The sequence below is a fragment of the Notothenia rossii genome (assembly GCF_949606895.1).
Source record: "Notothenia rossii genome assembly, chromosome: 7".
NCBI classification, from domain to species: Eukaryota; Metazoa; Chordata; class Actinopteri; order Perciformes; family Nototheniidae; genus Notothenia; species Notothenia rossii.
Genome location: NC_136905.1, coordinates 67,665,314 through 67,688,091, shown reverse-complemented (window position 1 = coordinate 67,688,091; position 22,778 = coordinate 67,665,314). Strand labels below are relative to the sequence as shown.

At 42.3% G+C, this 22,778-nt stretch overlaps 2 protein-coding genes across 18 annotated transcripts in view; one reads left to right on the top strand and one right to left on the bottom strand.

Annotated features, from left to right (window-relative positions):
* LOC307046252 (ryanodine receptor 3) overlaps window positions 1–1,493 on the bottom strand; it is a 128,117-nt gene extending 126,624 nt beyond the window's left edge. For 16 of the 17 annotated variants that reach the window (XM_079692574.1, XM_079692577.1, XM_079692561.1 and 13 more), the window contains exon 1: window positions 1,063–1,491. In XM_079692574.1, coding sequence (XP_079548700.1) covers window positions 1,063–1,110 — 48 coding nt within the window. In that variant the 5' untranslated portion in view covers window positions 1,111–1,491. Of the gene's footprint in view, window positions 1–1,062 lie in introns of all 17 variants that reach the window. The other variant, XR_013810119.1, reaches the window with a different exon arrangement.
* Window positions 1,494–3,488: 1,995 nt separating this feature from the next.
* LOC307046439 (formin-1) overlaps window positions 3,489–22,778 on the top strand; it is a 47,999-nt gene continuing 28,709 nt past the window's right edge. The window contains 9 exon segments of the mRNA XM_079692835.1: window positions 3,489–3,614; window positions 4,694–4,859; window positions 4,861–6,308; window positions 12,923–13,089; window positions 17,923–18,043; window positions 19,930–19,991; window positions 21,822–22,184; window positions 22,186–22,583; window positions 22,666–22,714. Of these exon segments, the coding sequence (XP_079548961.1) occupies window positions 4,768–4,859; window positions 4,861–6,308; window positions 12,923–13,089; window positions 17,923–18,043; window positions 19,930–19,991; window positions 21,822–22,184; window positions 22,186–22,583; window positions 22,666–22,714 (2,700 nt within the window). The 5' untranslated portion in view covers window positions 3,489–3,614; window positions 4,694–4,767.

Sequence of the window (22,778 nt, the reverse complement as noted above, 5' to 3'; positions counted from 1 at the left end):
ATCCTACATGTATCAGAAGTACAGCAGGTTATGCATCTGTGAGCAGCCTAATAAAGTGAAACCACACAAGCAGCAGTGCCAGAGAAATCTGCAAACAAACACCTCCTACTGTCTCTGGGTCTTCTGGAGGACCTCCAGCGCTCCGCTCATTCATCTGTCCTAGGCGAGCGTGTCTTTTCAGACATGATATGCCTCTCAATGCATTTCGCCGTAGATGAGCAAACCATGTCATCATCTATCTATGTCAACAGTGGATAGTGTACTGCCTTGCTGTAAAACCAGGCATTTTCCGATCTTAAACATACATTTTCAGCTTAGGAAATGCATTTTTAATATTGCAAATATTTTCACTGTAGTGTACTACAAGAGCCAAGAAAAAAAAGGCTAGAGCTTGTTTAATACTAAATGATAGCCTCTTTGTATGCATATAATACAGTCTGTCTACACTGGCCCTATGTCCAACAGGTATAAGACAGCGTCAGAAACACAGCTTTTCAGCAGAAATACCATATTTATTGCTAAATGTTTTCCTCAGTTCCTATTTGCATAAACCTTTGCTGCTGCTCAGGCACCCTGGGGTGACTGTCTGGACTGTCAGCCCATACTGCCAGGCTACCACATTTGAATATATTATAAACACAGCATGCACACTGGGTCAGAACTCCTTTCATCTTAAAAAATATTAAAGTGATGCCACAATAACCCACCTTTTAATTATATTATTTAAAGACTAAGGTAAACCACAGTGTCACCGTCAACCTGTGAACTCGTAGACACTTCAGTAAGTTGCATATGTAAGTTTAAGTGTTGTCAACTTCTTTAAACGGAGACTGCAGAAAAGACAGTGAGCGATGCGCAAAACAATGGAGCACTATCACCGCCTCTAACATCTGCAAGAAAGCAGGGGGTTATCAAAGGCTACGGGATACATTCACATCTGGGAGAAAAGCCAAGTGGGCAATACACTGTTATAACCCCACACGCACAATGAAATAGAGCTACACATATTTCCACAGTCGCCAGAGCAGCGCTTCAAGTACAAGCGGAAGGAAATGTACTTACAGTTCTGAGGAACTGAATCTCATCCTCTCCTTCTCCACCTTCAGCCATGGCTGCAAAGGAGCCTGTTCAGACTCGGGAAGCCTCCGCTGGCTCCTCTTCCCTATCGATATTAGCATATAGCTAATCCACGGCCATACAGCGGAGAGACTACCGCAGCATGTGTCACTCAAGCCCCTGTGCTCAAGCCCCGCACACCGCCCGGAGGAGGAGTGTGTCAGAGCATCGGTAGAGCGACTGGGGACGGTGTGGCGGGGAGACAGCGAGGAGCCGAGTCGTGTAGCCGAGAAACAGCAGCGGGGTCTTTATCTCCGACGTCACCGTCCTTATGAATACAACCCGTGAAAGCGCGAATATTCAAACATCAGAGCATTAAACGCGATGCAATATCGAACAGGTATTTCGTCCGCGGTAGTTTTTCCTGCACTAACCCCGAGCTACGCAGTAATAAATTAGTGAAAATGTATCGAAATGTGAGTGTACAGTGTGCAGGACATTCATGGTAACTGCTGTTTCCAGTGCTGGTCCAAGTCAGCACCATGGTCAGCACCCAGCACACAGACATGCCTCTACTGTTAACACAGTCAATATAGTGGATGATTTAGCAATAGTGTACACATATTTCCACACAGAAAATGTTTTGTTACCACTGCTGAAGGGAAAAAGGCAGACCTAAAGCATAGCAAATATCATCCAATATAGACACACATTTCTACAATATAAATGTTAACATGAAATATAATCTGCAAAATGTTGTATGCTATGATGTAGCTATTTATTATTATTATTATGGTTTTTTTCCAATTAATTAAGTGAACGGAAAAAGGTTATTTCTGCGTAAACCTGAGTTTCCCTTCATTTCATAAATAGAGCAGCTGTCAAAGACAATACAACCGGCAAAACTGACATTTAAATGTTCACATGATAAACTATTTAAAACATTATCATTGGATGAAGGTCATTGAATTATTTAACATGAAATGTATGAATAAAAAATGCAATGTAAGTTATTTTAACTCTTTCTGTGGACTGAATACACGCAGTGGCAACAGTCATCAGCTGGTCTTTGGTGTCTCACTGGTCAATGAGTTGACCCTCAGCCCAGCCAAGCCTACTCATCTCTCCAACTAAATTAAACAAACATTTACCCCCTAATCATAATGCAATGGCGCCCTCTGGTGTCAACATGGTGACAAAACACATGCTTTCCTAATTGTGCAGGTTTCCTTCTTTCATTTCCTAAATTTGGTATCAATATCCTAACCTTCTCCCCTCTATCCATACACCCACAGTTAAATCATGTGTTATTCCTCTTTTAATGATTAGACATCATCATCCTCCAATCCTGTGTCTACTGCCCAATTGACAGACCTTTAAACAACCAGGGTAATTGATAACATGCACATTTCAGTAGCCTAATTATCCACTGAAAGTACTTTATTCAACTCATTGATGTTTAAACCTACTTTCTTGGTTGGTAGCGTTCTCAATTGCTTTTGGCCTATATGGGAAATAAGTGGACTACAATATTCCATTAAATAATCTTCTTTAAATAAACACCAACTTGACCATGTGCACAGATTACTGTGACTCTGTTACAATTATACCCATCCCCTAAAAACAATGAAAGGTAGGACATTTGGGATCTTAGGCGAAAGGTACATGAAATAGGTTAAACAAATAACATAGTAAATATATATAAAACAATAGTAAAAGTTATTTGAATGATAATGGAATAAATATCGTGTTGAATAATAATAAAACGTTATTCTGTAAATCCAATTCCTCATAAAATATAATATTACAAGTCTTAACACAGTATCCTATAACAACCTACAATAATATGCTAAACTTTATTATTTATTTATTCCTGATTCCTTGTTCCATATGTATACGGCTCTGGTTTGTTCTGTCTGTAGCCAACTCGGTTACTCGGTGAATGAAACATTATGTAAATAAGGGCATAATTTAATGACAGAAATGATTAATTTATGTACGTTTTTAAGATGATAAGCCCCATGGAATAAAAATAACACTGGACTCAGAACATAACGTCCTTGGCAGAGATGAACACTGTATTATTTAAGAAAACCCTCTTACGAATTGAAACAGTGTATGGCAGCGATACAATAGATGACCACGAGGTGTCTCTGTTTTGTAAGAAATGGCAGCACCTCGGGCCTTTATAGAGCAGGTACTTTCACGCACAATTACCTCTCTGCATGAGTAACTATGCAAATGTTAGCCCCGGAAATACTGGAAACTGCTACGACTGTTGAATAAATTAACGTCAGCCAAACTTTGTTCCCTATTTGTACGATTTCCTGACTTAAAACGATCACATGGCCTACCTGCGAGCTGCAGCTGCACTGACTCAAAATGTGGGATGTGACAAACACTAAGGAACCAATCAAATAGCGTTGAGCCGGCGCTGAGTTTATCTATTGGACCAAACTCCTGTCAATCACCACAAACGAGCCCTGTGAAGCAGCGGTGAGCACTGGCTGGCTGCAGTACAGAGATGTGAAGAAATATTTCCCATGCCACTAAATCGGGTAAGTAACTGTTTATATTTTTACGAAGTGCAGCTGCTCTTCTACCTGCTGCAGGTGCAATCGACTGTGACGTACTTTCACCTTCTAATTGAATATACGACATTGAAGTGAAGCTGATATGATGCTAATACCGAGATGTATGGACTACATTTGAATTCAGAATAAATGAAAGAGAGCATTTCCTGATTTTTTGTTGGGATACTGTACAATATGCTGCCATCTTTACACAGCTAAACTCGGGCTCTTTGCAAGGTGACAGTAACCCACGGGATTATGTTATGATGTAAACAGTTCAGAGATGTTGCCAAGTGTTGGAATCCATTGAAGCACATGTAAATAGCTGTGCCTGTTTTGCTTGTAAACATCTCGAACGGCAGCCCTGCCATCGGGCTTTGCATGTGTCGTCACCTTGTGGGACGCTCAGGTTTTATGCGGCAGCAGCTTGTGAAATGTTGATGAAATGCGGTTTTAAAATGTTTCATCTACGTAATGCCCAAGAGCAGGATGAAGATAAGATATAGTGATAGTAAACAATCGTATTTTTATAGTATTTTATTTTATTAAGTTCTTAATTAACTAATGGGTTTGACAGTGAAATATGAAGGGCCCATTGTAGGTAGAGTAGTAGAGGAGCAGTTTGTATTGTTGCTTACAAACTAACTCTGCATCAGCATAAAAATAGTCTGTAGAGCCCTAGCTGTGTCGTATTCTTTGTTGATTACATTTTTTTAAAACATGAACTTTACAATATGTTAACAGTCTGGCCTCAGAGTGGATTGAGTGGATTTGATTTTGTCTAAATTTAGATTATTTAATTTAATATTCTTTTCTTTTACTTATCATATTCTATTTACATGTATATAGACTTTTTGCACTACTTTTTATTTTGTATTTTTGTATTTCATTATATATGTTGCATTGTTGGAGGAGCTCAGGTCAGAAGAATGTCATTGCCATTTCTACACTGTAGCTTTGTGCATATGACAATAAAACCTTTGAATTTAAGTCACTAGTAGACTTCAAATGTTGTTGGACATATCTATTGATCAGTAACCTATGTGCTACTTTCTCTCTGACAGTGTCTGGACAGGTCAGGTGATGAATAGCCAGAGAGTGGCTGACCACTTACTCACAGTGCTCCAGTGGTCATAACATGGCACCCATCATGGAGGGCACACACACTGTGTTGCTGCTTTATGCACCCATCCGTGAACTAAGCAACATCAGCCTGTATTTTCCCAAGAGGCTTCAAGTACAAGAGCCGCGCCTCTCATTCGGGAAGGGCCTGTAATGACCATGACCGGGCTAAGGAGGATCTTGCAGTGTCCGAACAAAGAGGCCAGTCTTTCAGTTCCTCAGGCGAACTCCTCATCTGCCAGCAGGCTACAAAGGAGGCGGTTTCAGAGCTCTGCTGGCTGGCGGCAGAGCACCATCAGTTGCTGGCAGATTTCTTATCGCTGTGTAGGGATTGTGCCGTCAAAGTCAGAATGGGTAACAAGGATGGGAAACTCCAGGATTACATGGAGGGTCAGGAAGTTAACCTCGGCAACAGCAACTACTCTCTGACCGTGTCTCCAGAGCACGCGAGAGCCACATCCAAGAGCAAAAAGATGAAGAAGTTGGGAGGCAAGGAGCTTGACCCCACAGAGGGTTTCCAGCACAATAAGATGAAGAAGAAAGTTTCAAGTGGAAGTTCATCTAAACAGCTTGGTGCTCGGAAAAGTCGGTCCATATCTTCAACCTCAGTGATGCAGCAGATCCCAGGTACCCCGACCTCAAGCCATGTCACTGACAGCCCTGTCACCGGCTCTTATGTCAGAGCGGTGAGTAACCCCATCCTGCCCATGGAGGAACCCTTCCAGATTGCTCGTGAGGTTTGGGACTTTATGGAAGACAACCGGACATATGACCCCGACATTGATTTCTGCAATGACTTCTCAGAGTATGACGGTGAGCTGGGTTATGAGTCGTCCTTCTGCAGCCTGATGGAGGGTCTAACCCGGCGGGAAAGCGGCAGCAACCTCAGACCAATAAAAGGGTCTGATGCCTTGGGTAAGCCATTATCTGAGAATTCACTGACAGTCAAGTTCCCTCAGCAGCCGTATGGTGAAAGCAACCAGAGTAACGCTGGGCAGAGGGTTGTCACCAAAGTGCAGGATGTGGAAGGGAGAGTGCAACATATCGACCATTCAAACCCAGATCCGGGGACTAGCAGCTGCCAGCAGGGGTTTGGAGAGTGGAAGGGACCAAACAGGGACCCCCTCCTGGGTCTCAATAGAGAAAAGATGGGTTACAAGCTTTCTGAGGGTCTACGGTTGCCCCTTTTCCATACCACTGAACCTCACCCGCCAGCCAGATACCACAAAAAAAGCCCCTCTTCACCATCTCTCGCTGGGGTCTTCAATATGTCTTTTCCCGCCTCCAACAGTCTTCACAGCATGTCCCCAGTACTCTCCCCTCTGTCCTCCAAGCAGGCAAGCCCACAGCTGAACCACCGCATTGTTATGCTCTCAGATAAAGATGAGGACCATGAACGAGCCAGCTCCAGCAACACAGATGAGTCCAAATTCTTCACAGAGTCCATTGACAAGAACGGCAACAATCGAACCTTTACCCGACTGGATCTGAACCTCACGCGGCAGCCTAGCAACTCCAGGTGGACTTCCTCCAGCAACTCCACAACAACCACAACAGGTGACCTATTAGAAATCACATCCATCCTACTTTGAACACACTGATTCATGTTTGAACTGCCTTGATGTAAATGCTGAAATAAGTGCTTTTATCATCTTAGTACCACGAAGCTTTTGTCAGTGTGCCCTTCATCTGGCATTGCTGTTGCTGGATTTCAAACAACAGAACTAGAAAGAGATGCCTTGAAAGAGATTGAAAAGTGTCTGTGACAGCAATTACTTTGAAGCAGACGACAGTTTTACGCAAACAAAGGGAGTTCTACTTTGTCACTCTGGCGTGTTATCTAATAAACTAGGTAGACCAGTAAATAAGCATTTCCTTCCAAAATCTCCATGCTAGTCCTGGTATTTGTTGGCTGCTGTGTTCTCGACCTGGCTAGGGCTTGTGACCACACATTTAAAAACTACCCAGCAGAGTTATACAAGGGCCTGAGAATACTCTCACTGATGCTACATTTTAACTCTCTGTGCTGCAAGGGAAGGCAGAGATAGTGAGAGTGTCCCAGATCAAAGGCTCAAATTTGACACATTGTTCGACCTGAACATGGTCCTCGTGCACTGTTCACTGAAGCATTGCCAATTTGGATTTCAAGAGATCTGCTGTTCCTCCCATAAACCCACATCCTCTCCAGTTCACAGGAGACTGACAAAGGATCAGGGACCCAGCGGGCACAGGGGTGACAGAGAGAAGGATTAGAGTTTCCTTATTTGCAGAACTGCTTTCCTCTATTCATAATCTCAACCGTTGTATCTTATACTTGGTTAAAATGCCTTAAGCACTCAATACAATATAATATTTGCAAAGCCATAATAACGTCACAAGCCTATCTGGTTTCCTTAAATTCCCATTGGTCAATTTCCATAATTTCACAATGGCTGATCTGGCCTTTTTAAAACCAGTTTGTATTTAGTATAATTGCTTTTTCAGTGACATTTTGTTCTTTCTTCAGTAAAGGACATTTCTGTGTTAGCTTAAAGTGAATCCACCTTTTACTGGAATCAATCCAAGTTGATGCTGCTGCTGTTGGCCTGATGCTTTGAAGGAGGCTTTAGCATTATTGCATTACCTACGTCTGTAGCGTGGTTAGTCATCCCTTTTAGTCAGTGTAACACAATCTTTCATTTGCAGCAGCAAACAGATGGCCTCTCTTTGATTATGTGATTCACTAATAGACCATACATAATAGTTGGACCTTTTCAGGATAGATGCATTTATCCCATTTTCAAGACTTTACTGAACTTGTAAGGAGTGTTTGTTTTCTTGCATCACAAACCATCACTAGCTCAAGCATTACAGCCAGAAATGCTCAACTCTGCAGGAGCGCAAGGGAGGAGAGCTGAGCTGTGTGGAGCTGAGCTGAGTGGTGGATAGGGGGATGGATAGCCCAGTTTTGCTGTGGAGATCATTTGGACCGATTCCCACTGAGATTATGTCCCTCAGCTAGGAATTCACAAATGGCAACATTATCATTTTGGCACACTTACACATTCCACATTTTCTGGCATCAGTCCACACTTTTTTATTAAATTCAATGTTCTTGCAAAAGTGACATTTTAAGAGCACCGTTTCTTTTAATATCCTGAGCTGGGTTTGACAAACATCCCGAGTCTTCATTAGATGTATCTGTATGATATGATAACCCTATACAGTATATATCGATGTGAGACTATAACACAGTAAGGTACACTCGCTTTTTGCTGCACCGTCTTCACAGTGAAGGCTTAAAGCTTTTAATCTGAATAAATATCCTTTTGTGGATTTTGCCGCATTTGAGCTGTTTACTAGATGGCCCTTTTGTTGTCTGATAATTGAACACGCTTCAGATGTTAACAGAGATAAATGAACATCACAAGACCTCAAGTGGGTCACTGTGAAGTCTGGCCCTTCCTGGTTTGCAAATAGTGAACTAATTATGATCCGGGCTCTTTAATCTATGCTTTCTTATTGAAGCTCAGCTCTTATTAATGAGTGTGGTTATCATGCAGATAGTAATGGTAATTATAAGGTCACCAATGATCTTGTTTGCTTCATGTGCTAATGTTCTTGCACCGCAGTCTGTGAATATCATTTACATTTACTGAGAGTGGATATAATATTGTTTCATGTTTTACACAATATCTATTTTATATATATCTCTTAGTTTTTCTTTAAGTTTGCATTTGTGTTGCTTTTTCTCTTATACTTCATATGCTATCACCTTTTTGACATAAGCTCCATAAACAGGAGACATTTACTTAGATCCAAAAGATATATGGCATTAGCATTTATTCTGGCCACCTGGTGAAAGAAGTCCAATTGTTACCTCCCTTTTCAAATGTGTATAAAATCAAGTTTCTCATGGATTTATCTAGATCTTTATCACAAGCCATTTACTTGTTGTGTCTGCAATCTGGTGCTTTAAACACGTTTACGTTGGCATGTGTCAGAGAGTAAGACTAAACCAAAAAGGTAAAGTTGTGTGCCATTAAAACCAAAACAATGCCCCTAAAGCAATATATCGATCTACAGCTGATGGATCTAATAACTTTCTGTGAGTTCTTCACTAAAAGCTTCTTTTTTTTTTCATTGACCACTGTGATAAAAAAATATTGATAGCTCTTTCAAAACACCCCTTTCCAATATTCTGCCATTAGTGTTTTGAGTTTTTTTTCCTCGCTCACTCTTATCCCCCCCTTCTTCCTTTTCCTACGTATGTTATTGTCTGACATATGGCAGGCAATACCATAATCAGATTAGCCAATACGTTACGGCGAGGTCATATGAAACTGATCAGCGCAGAGTATGAGTGCATCACCCCACTCTGCCTGTCATTCAACACAAAGTGCCCTGCCATGCAACATTTTTAAGCCCAGTGAAGACAAGGGCCAACTCTATTCACATAATGTAGTGGATTCTGCCAAAAAAAAGAGAGCTTTTCTCCCAGTCTGTTTCACGCCGTTTCTCAGTGCTGCATACTATAGGCAGGCAAACAGGGCACAAAGGTCCTTCTCATACATTATAACTTGTTTTCTTCAATAAATGACTGCTGCACATGGAAAATGTTAGAAATGTTCCATCTCGTGCTTTTCAGTATAATCAGCTTTAAAACAGGCTTCTCCTCAATGTCCCTCTCTTTTGAACTGAATAAAACCTACCAATTTTCCTGTCTCCCAGTCAGTGCCCCACCAGGCCCAATGAAAGCACTCTTTCCTCGGTTGTGTTTATCCCATCTGCATCCAGAACTGTGACCGTATTTTTAAGCTACATTGTTGCTCTGGCCCTCTGTGCTTTAACACTCAACCCTGAGTTTCTTCTTGTAGCTTCCTCTAACATGGACCTCAGCACTGCCAGCTGAACCAGTCAGTCTATCAGCCAGCCTTTCTGCTGTGCACGACCAACAAGCCTCATGAAAAAACGGCTATGTCAGGTGCAAAAGAAACAGGCTGATTTATAAATCCTGCATTTTTCATGATTTATATAAAAGTCCATGATCCTTTTTCAAAGTGATGGAGAGGGGTGGAGGCTGCCAGATGCACTCAGTATGCCACATGGCCCACTTCTTTTACTTTGAGGGATGAGGTTACAGATTTGTAGTGGATAAAAAAAGGGCAGACTGGGCAAAGCTGTTTGAGGTTCTGTAATAAGAATTAGCAACTGTAGCACCAGAGGAGACAGACTAGTGTTCATCTATGAAAGCTCTAGATTTAGAGATATACATAGTTATTTTTCTGGCTTAGGGCTACATGATATGAGGAAGATATCTGATACGGTTTTGAAGAACAATATTAATTGCAATGTAAGTTTAGACAGTACTGCATTTCTTCTGCTTTCAGTATAAACACTAAATGCTAGAATATAAAAAATTGCTTGTTGAATTAAAAAAATAATTTGACAAAATACCAAGGGGGGGCCAAGCAACGGATTCTTTCAACTAATAAAAAAAAGTGCAATATCCCAGTTGTCACAAATGTGATGAGGTTGAGTTCATGCTGAGGCTTGAAAAACAATGTTTTCAAGCCCTAGTCTGGCATGCAGTAGTCCCTTCATTCATATGAAAGAAATGATCAAGTTCCCTTTGAGTGATTTCACGTCTGCTTTGTTCAGTTTGACACAGCCTCCTCTAAACTTCCTCTCACCCCTGGATGAGTGATTATTACCATCTGACAGAGTGAGAGGGGGATTAATGACCACTGACGACACCCACCTGTCATGATCAGACATTAGATGGCCTCTGATCCGAGGGAAGGACAGATACTTTATTGTTCAACTCATGCTTAATGCACATAAACAGTGTGACAGCTTCTCAATAACACGCTGTGATATTTACTGATCTCTTACTGCACGGTGTGTCGGTCAACACACGCAAGGGACCATCTAAAGAAACACCTGTTTGTGCTGCTTGTCTCTCTTAAAATACACCGACTAAAGGGCAGTGCATTATCTGTCAGATGGTATTTGACGAATTGCTGCAATCTCGGGTTGGGATGTTCCAGTTGGAATTAAATTACATTTTTTTTTTCAGACCAAACTGACATGGCCAATCCAATCTGCACCCTGCTTCCCCTCAGTTATAGAACCTGTGATTTACCCTCAGCTTTTAGAGCAGCAGGGAGGGAGATTAATGGCAATATGCGCACAGTTTTCCCCAGGGTCAGTGCATTCTGTGTGTCGGTTGCGTGTAAAAGTGCAGTGTCTTCATTAAGCATCCCAATCAAGCCTAATGCATCCAAGAGTTTCTTCTCTGTATCTGTTTACCATCTTTATATTGCAGCGTTGTGCATTAATTAACTATCGTATTTCTAACTAACAGCCTTGACATCAGAGCTTCACTGCAGTGTGTTTGACTACATCGACACACACATTTTCCTCTTTGTCCAGACGGTGGCAGTGTGGGCCACCTTACTCTTTTAATTAAGTGTCTAACTGATTATTAAGCACTCATGCACAATGTGTTTAACTGTAAGGATTTGGGAATCATGAAAGGATATTGTGAACATATATTAATAGGTGTTATTTTCTAGATGTGATAGTTGAGGTAGAAGAGCTGCTTCTAATCATTAGTTTCTTTCCTTGGCTTGGACTGAGCTTAATTCTGCATTTTGGAAGTGTCCCAACCTACAGTCAGCAGTTCCCACTGCGGGACCGCAGAGCGCAGCATTATCATAATGAAAAGTTATTCATCTAATCCTTTTTTCCCTCTGCTGTACAAGATATGTGGAGGGACTGCAGGCACTGCTGTTGTTTCATAATGACTGATAGCTGATAGGGCTGGAGTACTGAAGCTGAATTTCAATGCTTCCATTTTACATTGAAGCCCCCCCCCCCCCTGTTAGTTCTGTGTGTGGGCTCATAACCGCATTTTAAGCATTTGGCTCAGACTCTGGGTAGCAACACATGGCGACTTGCTGGGCTTTAGAAGTGGCTGCTGTGCTGGGCAGCAGGATGATAATACTGTATGTCCTCTTCAAGGATACTCATTACAAAGGGAGGCTATGGGACATGTTAGCATCTTATCGAACAGAAAGTGATTTTGTTCTCTGTTTCCAGCTCATAATTCTGCCCCAACAGGCCAAGGTGTTGTCTTACAGCTGGGGGAAATTGAGGTCAACAATCTGCAAGATGTGTATCCTCTCTACTCTCTCTCTACCCCTCCCCTTCTTCTTCCTTACCTCACTTTCCCTGCCCCATTTCTCTTAACTTGCACTTTTCCTCCTTTTTTCTTGAGACAGTTAATGCATGCACCAAGGCACGATATAGCTTGTTTCTGTGCAGAAGGATGTGAACTTACATTTGCCACTCCTGGGAGAGGCTCTAGCCTGGTTCCTGAAGTTAATACCATGTGACTTGGGGCATTGTGCCTAAGGGAGGGTTGTGCAGGTTGAGGCTGGGTTTGCAGCGTGCCACAAAGCAGTAAATATTAAAGTCCCAGTACTCTTAAAAAGCCTCAAACAAATCCAACCTCCCCAGCGAACTGCAGGTTTATTGAAAATTGAAAATGTACTTCCTGTTTTACGTTTTTATTTTCAGTCTTCATCCCTACACTGCACTTAAGTTATCACCCAAAATAAAATACACATATTTAGATTAGTAAAGACTTCCTGGTCAGGAGAGGGCACTATTTCCTAATTTAAGTGTGTGTATTTGAACTCCTTCAGGGACTTTGGATGACTTAACACACAGGCAAATTCACATCTGCAATTCACCATATTGTACAGTGGTATTGCTGAGTACGCCATGGCTGTGTTGCAGCGAACAAATCTTGAAATGAAATAAATATTTGTGTTTGAGCACAGAGCTCTGCAGCTGTGTTTTCCTTATTGGATCAAGTGTGGCTTTCTGCTGGTGGTGAGGATGGGAACAGGGCCGGCTAAGTGCAGATAAAAATAGCTGTGTGCCCTTAAGCCTGCAGCAAAACAGTGGTCTCTTCTGCTTGATGCTGAAAGATTCTGATGCATGCTTTCTAACAGGCTCCACTTTAATTACCCATGCAGACTACACAGGAAAACAATTTGCCTCAGTCAGTGCTGCTTATTTAGCTTGATCATGATCACACCTGTTATGCTGTTGTGTTTTTCCCTGCTATGGTTCCTTGCACAACAATTAATCATCCTGTGGTGGTGTTCTTGTTTGTGTAGAGGACTCCCTCTTGCGTCAGGATGACATTTGGATGCTGGATGGCGACGACCCTCAGGAGCCTCTTTCCCGCGTTCCACGCCCTGATCACCTCGACTTCCTACGCATCACACCGCCTGAAGATGACATCCTGGGGGACACACCCTACTGTCCCAAGCTGGAGTGCACGGTGAGGGCCCTATATTAGCACAAACAATAACAGGTCAATTCGAGCTGTAATGTGTATTTTCAAACTCGAATCAGTGTACCATGGAACTTTTTTTTCGTATTTCTTTCTCTCGTGGGACTCATAGCGATTTCTCTCCACTCGGGCATTTAACCACCTGATCATACATTCTTAGGAATGGATTAACCGGTCACGGATTTTAATCTGTAGACTGGGGTCTTAAGCCAAAATGTAGTGAGATCACTCCACTCAAACCTCTTTTAACCAGAGCAACGACAGGAAAATCTTTCCTTCTCTTGTGGCATTTTCAGAACATTTTACAGCCTTATTTTTGAAAGGTTTAGGCTATTAGGAGTACTTGGTGTGATTTCTCTTTTGTTATTGAGCAGAAGTTGCAACACAGGATATGCTGCTTACCACGGAGCATGTGATGTAATCCTGCTGTACAGTAGCCTGCAGCAAATAATGTGTCCAGACGTTTGTTGGCTGTAATTATGCTAATATAGGGTACCAATTGAGAGCTACCAAACTGCAATTCTAAGTCATGTGATCGAATGATGCAAAACGATTTCCATTTTAAGTCTTTCCCGATTCCATCATGTTGTCTGGCTAAGACATTCATTCCTGTGGCAGATGAGGCATATTACCTGGGTGTGGTGTTAGGCGGGGAGTGTAACAACGCAAGCCACGCATTGTTTTCAAAAGACTAAGTTGCTGCACTGGCTGTGGGAATAATGAGGTATCATACCAGTACAAAGGCCCTGCTGTACAGGAATAGACACTCTGTATTGTGTTGGAAGTTATAAACATACACGTACTTCAGAGTTCTTTGTCACTGGAATCCATTTTTGTGTCGTTAGAAAGACACACTCCTCTGGTGCACATTATTTCTTCTCAGTGTATTGTACACACACAGGGAGGGTTGTGGCAATGACACAATCCAATTATGTGGGTTGACTTAATAGTTTTTTAGACATGTAGTGTCAGGATGATCTGCGAATTGTATATGAATATGTTTACTTCATTCCTGAGCATATGTGCGTTAGATATGTGTTCGCAGTTTCTTCAATCAGTGGTGCCTCTTTCTAGTACGGGGGGGGGATTTAATGTGTGTGTGTATGAAATACCACTGCTCTTGCATAACTTAATTCCTCGGCCACAGAATTCCCCTCCTTTTTAATTGCAGCTTTGTTCAGATTGGGGGGGATTAAACACCAATCCCAAGCAAATGCAATTAATCGTTATTTTTTTCACTTCTTCTTTATTGCTAAGACATTTCCAACGTTCAATTATTACGGTGACGAATAATTACTCAATCACCCAGGATAGATTTCAGCATTCAAGCAGTTCTTTTGCTTGGTTTATTAAAAAAATAAAAAAATTAAGTGATTTCCATTTGTCTTCTTAAAGCATCATGTAGCATCATAGATAGCTAATTATTGTTAGATATTGATCCTTTGTCAGGGGAGTTAGTAGTATTTGAAAATGTTTAACTTTATGCCATTCATAAAACCAGTTTTCAAAATATTTGAAACCAGCCTTTAGAAATGTGCCCTGCTCAGGCAGTCTGAAGGAATGCATTCACAGAGGGTGACCTTTGGTTTCTAAGGGCATTCTGTTTTCCGAACCACTTTCATGACAATATTATTTTAAAAGGTATATAAGGTTAGAGTAAGTTAAGCAATGACATTCCCTAGTTGTTTCATTCAGCCATTTGTATTTTCTTAAGATGTTAGCCTTTCTCACACATATTCCTTGTTAGCTTGTAAGCTATAGCAACGGTGAGCTTGCAAACTTTAAAACGTTTTTTTATGTAGCATACAGTGTTGTAAAAACTAAATTCCCAGTTTGAAGCAAAACTGACATTGTTTAGTGTATAGATACTCAAGGTAAGTGATGCAACATTTCATTTTCTTCCTATCTGTCCTGTATGTGTGTTCGAGAGCTGCTAATCACACACATTTCCTTCATAGCATATTAGCTAGAGTAGGCTATGGCCAGGCTGACTAATCACCACGTCCTAAGCCTCATATTGCAGTAGCTCGCCGCTTAATGGTGCAATTCAGGGCTAATGGACATCAGAAGCTCTCTACCTGACCACAGACCAGCTCCCCCTCTGTGTTTACTCTGTTACCTCGGCAGCCATTTTACGGAAGTGAGCAGAGGTAATTAGACACCTGTGGTGCAGGCTCTGCAGGTCTCCTCCCAAGGAGGGAGGAACCTGAAGGGAGGCGTCCCCAGACTGGGTAGACCAGTGAGACACATTTTTTTCACAACCTGAGAAGCTTTTTTTCTAGCACACAGGCTTTCCTGTACACTGAGAGTACAGGACAGAGACAAACTAAAGGCACAGTTCAGCCATAGACTTCAGACTGAGACTGTTTACCGGCGCATAGAGAAAGATCATCTACAACTTTATGGATACTACTGCTCAACTTGTCGGAGCAGTCGGGAATGCTTGTGTGAAAGGCAGGTGAACTCTGCTCTCCCAGGGAGATTACAGCAGGACTTCCAGCCACGGAACAGCTTGAATTCACTTGCAGCGTCATGGGAGTCTTGCTCGCACAGAGGAGCCGGCACTGTACTACTCATAACATAGTAGTAGCAGACTTTATGTTATGATAGTATACTTTGTAGAACTGGTTTGCAATTCAATAAACAGGAATACAGGATAGTGTTGTTACACTTGGCGCGCTCCTGGAGAAGGTAAGAGGAGCTGGGGAGACTTGTCCGCACAAAGGCCTTTTGTCCCCAGCCAGCAGCAGTGGTGGACTAGCAGCAGCTTGGATATCTGGATACGGGGACATCTTCATTGGAAACCTTTTGCCAGAGTTGCCACCTGTTTGGGTTTGCCTCTCTTTCCTCTCAGTTTGTCTGACACTTTGAGCAAAAATGGAAAATGCAAGTAATAAGTCAGATGGAGCGGGGCAGCAGAGCTCCGGTTTGCTCATGAATGTGTTCAGCAGTTTCTTTGGCCAAGAAAGACCTGCTTCGGAGTCACCCGTGCTGACATCTTTCAAGGAGCTGTCAGATGAGAATAACCCTCTTCCTGAAGGCGGTCAAACTACTTGCAGTAAGAACAAGCTCCAAGAGAGAGAAGATATGCATCAAGATAATGTGACGGCTTCTTCTGGTACAGGGCAGAGAGCTGAGTCATTGGAAAACTGCAAGGAGTCTGGCGACAAAGTTAAAACAGCATCAGTGGCTTCGGTTGACCTCGATCTGGTCCAGGTCACTATGGTGGAAACATATAGTGACAATGAGGAAAATGAGGATGAGGAGGCAGCCTGCAGTAGTAAATTGGAGAAGCCTGCCATGACGAAGGAGTCTACCCCACCTGAGGAGGATAATAACAAAGTGGAGCATAATGATGAGCTAAGCGATCCCGCTGAGGCCGAGTACCAAATGCCTGTGTTTAGAACACACGGATTAAGGGGAAAATCCCGCATAGAAGCTATGCTTTTTCCAGACAGGTACCCCAGCGGAAAGGACTATGGGACAGTTCCTGTTTCCAAACAGAAAGAAGGCTCTATGAGTCCCAAAGAGAGCAGAACCACAGTGTCTTCGGACGTAGAACAATCAGATGCTGGAGATAAAAGTAGAGACGGCGTGGGTGCAGAAGAGGATAAAGAGTTTGTCGGCGTAGATTGTTCTCTTCCTGTTCCTGCCATCATCACCGGAAGCCCAGTTTTGCAGGCACCAGGTGATGCTGCGGCCACAGCCTCTCCTTTAAAAGAGGACTCTATTTCACAGGAGGAGAAGACCGGTGACAAAATGGCTAAGGCTGAGGAGGAGACTAAGAAAGAACCTCACTCAAGCAAGGTGTCTCTCTCGGTTTCCTCGATCCCTAAGGCATCAGAAGTCTTAGTTCAATCCTCCTCCAGTTTAAAGGAGCAGTCAGAATCTGTTGGTGAAAAAACAAAAAAACGTTCCTTGCCATCCACACCTGAAAAGTCCACAGTTGTCATCCAGCCAAGGGCCAGTCCTGCCTCACAGCGCACAACTGCTCCAAAAAGCCCAGTAACAAAAAAAACACCACCTCCAGCTTCATCTACCCCATCCTCCTCCCCATCGAGGGGCACAGCACTGTCTTCGCCCCCTTCCTTCCAGATGCCGGCTCTCTTCAGTGGGCTGCGGGTACTGAAGAAAGGAGCGGTGGGGGAGGACAGGGAGTCGGTGTCAGAGATCAAGCAGAGCGAGAAGGATGCTGACCTGGCCCTGCTCAGCCTGAAGAAGACGGTAAACAAAGCCAAGCTGTTCCCCGAGCAGAAGACCCCCTCTCCAGCCAGAAAACATGCAGAGCCTAAACCAGTTTTGGACACGAAAAGTACTGTGATGGGACAGCTCAGCCACCTGCTCAACAGAGACAGCCGCGAAGAGACCAAAAAGCCAGATGTGCAGCAGGATGCTAATCCAGAACGCGGCAGAAAGGAGTCTGAGAATGGAGAAGAGGTTTTGGGGGAGACGGCTTTAATCCCAGAAACACCCACCTCTACACCAGAGAAAAAGAAAACCTCAGACCTGGCCTACGAAACCTTTAGGAACATCTTCGGCCCCAAAGGTGTCAAAAAGGACAAAGTTGACGACGTCGATCTGGATGCAGTGAGAAAGAAAATCAAGAATGACAAAGAAAATCTGAGGTCTATTTTTGAGAGGGCATCCAAATCCCCTGGCAAGGAACTCAGCATTCCCACAGAGGCTATTGTATGAAACACAATATTTTTCATCTTTCTTGGAGTTTCTACAAAGATGGGGGAAACTGATAAATTGGTGCTTTGTCATTGCATTGCCAGTGTCAACGCTGACTTTTTTGCATGTTTCTTTTCTTCCCCACAGACGGAGGTCACGTCTCCTACAGACAGCGAGGACCGAACACCAGGGCGTCTACAGAATGTGTGGCCCCCACCCAAAACTAAAGATGAGGAAGAGAAGGTGGGCCTCAAATACACCGAGGCAGGTAAGAACTGCAACCGTTGTCTGTCTTTACATCTAAAAACCCGGACAATGATAGAAAATCTCACCGCTCAAGTATTTTTAAATGACAAACATTTAATCAGATCATTATGAGCACTGAAAGAAAAGTAGAGCCACCTCTATCACACCTTTCAGCACTCATACTTTGAGATAAGTCATGCAGTGCTGGCTAAGTATCATGAGCAAGGTGTAATACATCCTTTAAATCCATTTAAGAACACATTGAGGCTGCGTCTGCTCCTTAATGCTGCTGTTTGTGTGGTTTATGTTTCACGGCACCACAGGGTTGTGTGTGTGTGTGTGTGTGTGTGTGTGTGTGTGTGTGTGTGTGTGTGTGTGTGTGTGTGTGTGTGTGTGTGTGTGTGTGTGTGTGTGTGTGTGTGTGTGTGTGTGTGTGTGTGTGTGTGTGTGTGTGTGTGTGTGTGTGTGTGTGTGTGTGTGTGTGTGTGTGTGTGTGTGTGTGTGTGTGTGTGTGTGTGTGTGTGTGTGTGTGTGTGTGTGTGTGTGTGTGTGTGTGTGTGTGTGTGTGTGTGTGTGTGTGTAATATAATTCAGTTTACTCTGGGCAGCACGCCATGTTTTGTACTTTAAAGGTGTTATGTCACACAGACGGGATAAAAACACACACTCCTGTGGATGGGCTGATTAAATTACAAAGGAAAACGCTTTTCTTTCATGTTCAGAGTAGAGTGAAATTGTGTTGTCTGAAAGCGTACAGCGCATTGAATCGGCAGTGAAGCAGCTGTTGGGTGGCCTGTGTGGTGCTGCTTCATCTCTGAGAATAGATTAGGACCAGTGAGTGTGGATTATTCTGGTGATTGGTGCTCCAGGATCAGCCTTTCCTCTTGTATAAGAGAATAATGTGAGAAACCTCTGAGGCAGAGCAAAAGTCCACACTGTGATCCATATACTGTAGATAAACCAAAACCTGCGCTCATTCATATCATATGCATTTCTTTCAAACACAAGTACTGCTTAAATGGCGTAAATAATTGACTTTCAGGTGGAACTACAGTAGTTTTAATAGAGTTTTAACACCAGCCTGATTATAATCATTGACTCGGATCAATCATTGCTGCAACAAAATGTAACTCGTTACAGCAAATAGCTCAATGCTAATTCATGCTAAAAAGTCCCAAACAGGATCATCTTCCTCAATTGTATAAAGGAATAAAGACTCACAAATGTAAATAAATGGCCCTTAACTCAACAGTCTAGTCCTTAAATGCAATTTATTTAAAAATGTAAAACGTCCTCATGAAGAAAAGACACAGTGGTGATAGGACAAGTTGTTATAACTAACTTTTCAGGACCAGTGTTCCTAAACTCAAAATAGTTTCCTTTTTTCTTCATTTTATTTACTGACTTAGTTGTTCTCTATGGTTGTCAAATACTGCTGTTCCATAATGGACTGGAGATGAATCATGTAGTGCGTGATCTTTCCACTTTTGTGCCATCATCCTATTAGAAGCAACAGCTCTGTATTTTTTATGTGACCTTACAAAATGTTTTGTTTGAGCTTTAATTTGGGCCAGCAGTATAATTTAAAACAGGTTGGTTGAGTTGATGTCTCTTTTTATAGGTAAAGAATGTTCCACCCTTCTGTAGAATCTTAACACTAACATCAGAACATCTTGTTAGCATGTCTTTGTCAGATTAGCTTGATGATGATTTAACATACCAACTGTGTAGCCACTAGCTCAAGATAACACAACACAACTCTAACCCAATTATCTCAACCTATTGGTAAATGAATAAAAACACAGACAAAGAGCCGGGATGACGCTCCAGTCTACTGTATATGTTATAAATCTAAACGCCCAGCTGAGTCATGTCATTAAACATGTGTCTTTGGTCTGCTTCCTCTCAGAGCACCAGGCTGCTCTCTTGCAGCTGAAGAGAGAGTGCAAGGACGATCTGGAGAGGATGCATGTAAGTTATCATACAACGTGAGCAGAAATGACAACACACTGACTGAAAACACATTACACTCCGGAGAAAATAAGACGATGCATTTCTGTGTGAGCAGACTAGTTCACTAGAACATTTAAGGGAATACTTTTGAAAAATAATAAACAAAAATAAACGTACTCTTAGGACAGGGGAAATAAAGTACAGCATTATATTTGTGACAATAATCTATGCACAGTATAGGTGGGACAATAACGGCACATTTAAAATAATAAACCACTAATTATGTTGGAATATGTAGTCTGATATAGCAGTAGACTCTCCTGAACACAAGATGGCAGTACGTGAGCATGAAATGATCCCGTGCAGCAGGACCAGTGCAACACTACTGCTGAATATTCACTACCAGCAGTAGAAGCTTTAAGATGCCACAGGTCCTGAAGTTGCCCAGTATTGTGTATAATATTTGATATACCTGTCTGTCCAGTTTTAGTTAATTCATTATTGAATGTTTTTATGTTTAAAAGATGTGTACAGCATATTACCCGGGGAAACAGTTTACATAGGTAAAAAAACAAAAAACTTAAATCAGATTTTAAATGACTGTTCAGTGTATTTTGTAGTGTTACTTCCTAATATATGGAATTAAGTTGCACGCTTACAGTAATTATAGGAGACCCAGAATGGATAATATGTATGATACAGAATAAAACAAATTACAGGTTGAGATTACATTTTTTAGCTTAGATGGTTGCAATCTTAAATGTTGATCTATTTGTAACTTTAAGCCTTTTTTAAATTCTGTGGTTAACTTGGCATTTATGTATTTTTATATTCTTCTTTTCTAGTCTTTTTTTAACATGTAGGAGACTCTTTAGTGTTGAACTCCAAATTGTAAAAACTAGACTGACGTAAAAATATGTATATTTAAAAAATAAATTAAGACCAGAGTATGAGCATTTAGTGAATGAACATTTAAAACATAAAATGCCTAATGTCTTTATGTCTTGAGTTCTAACAAAGAGTAAAATGGAAGTAAACATTTTAATTGACATAAAATATAAAAATGAAGGCTCTTAAAACAATAACAAGAGACTAGAATTTCATATTTTAGGTAACGTATAATAATATAACTTCTAAATGTCTTCCAATAGAGTTATGTGATGGAGATCCCTTTTGACTCCATTATGATGGCTCATTCCAAATCCAATTAGGATGTGTCTGTTTCATTCATCAAAAGCAGGGATAGGGAACAGTGCTTCATAGATGTTCTTCTTTCATCTGTCAAATTTAAAAGTCAATCTTATTGTGTACACTTGGAAAAATAGGAGAGCATAGTTGTGGCCATATTACATATGTTTCTACCACTGATAAATTGCTTTATGGACTGTTTTTCTTGACAAGTCTGACCTTAGAATTAATCTGTTTTAAAGCCTTTCATTTAACGTCAACCTTTTTAAACAACATATGCTGACACTGAGGCACATGTACCGCAGACAGCCCACAAGATTTATTGCAAAACAATTTCCTTTTATGTGTCAAATTTAATATTTTTCCTTGGTGCGACAGTTTTCTCATTATTTAAAATGTCAGATAGAAACCAAAGCAGATTTTTTACTTTAAGAGTCAAATACTAGTCTCCTTGGGAGTTGAAAACTAGAAATATTTGTATTTTTCAACTTCAAGAATCACAGTCATGTAAAACACTTTGGTGAATAATTAAATACTTTAACCCAAATTCAAGCAAAGAAATGTGTTGCTAGTTTCTTTTTTCTTTTTTTTATGTGATGAAAAGTAATAGAAGTTTCTGTTTTTGTTTTGTCTCTGTCACTCCGCTCTTGTTCCTTACAGTCCGACTTTGAGCTCAAAATGTTCCAACTGCGAGGAGAGCACGCTGTCTCCATGTCACAGCTGGAACTAGAGATCTCTAAGATGCAGAGAGACCGGGGGTACAGTGCAGGTTATTTGAGGGGGGAGGTCCGGGACGCTGCAACGTCCACCACAGATGACCTGATATCCAAGACCTACCGCACCGTCAGCATCCAGACGGACAGGGAGAGCTTCATCAGGAGCCCCGAGGGGGAGGGGGGCGTTCAGAGCCCCAACCAGAATGTGCCAAAGAAACTCAACCTTGACTCCATGGGTCTGAATCAAAAACCTGGAGCACATCCACCCCCGCCCCCCGCCACCTCCTCCCCCTCTCCCACCAGGCCTCTCAGGACCACCACCTCCTCCTCCTCCTCCCCCTTTACCAGGCACCACTGGGGCACCGCCACCACCCCCTCCACCACCTCCGCTCCCTGGAGGTGGTCCGCCGCCGCCACCCCCTCCCCCTCCCGGCCTACCTGGTTTTGGCCCACCACCACCTCCTCCTCCCCCTCCCGGCCTACCTGGTTTTGGCCCCCCACCACCTCCTCCTCCCCCTCCTGGCCTACCTGGTTCTGGCCCACCTCCTCCTCCACCTCCACCAGGCGGAGGCCCGCCGCCTCCTCCCCCTATGGGGGGCTTCAGTTTTGTCCCGAAGGTGGAGAAGGCCCCCAGGAAAGTTGCAGTGGAGCCAGCCTGTCCCATGAAGCCCCTGTACTGGACCAGAATACAGATACAGGACAATAAGTATGTGGAACATCGCTTTAAATCTCTCATTTCTTCTTGAAAGGATAATTGGACTTGATTGCAACTTTGTTCTTATTTTCAGTGATTTATCCATCATTGCAGCTCGTAATAACAACTGTTATACTCAGCAAGTAAATTGCAGAGAAAGTGGCAGTATGCTATGGAGAAGTCCAACTGGGCAGGATACACAAGCAG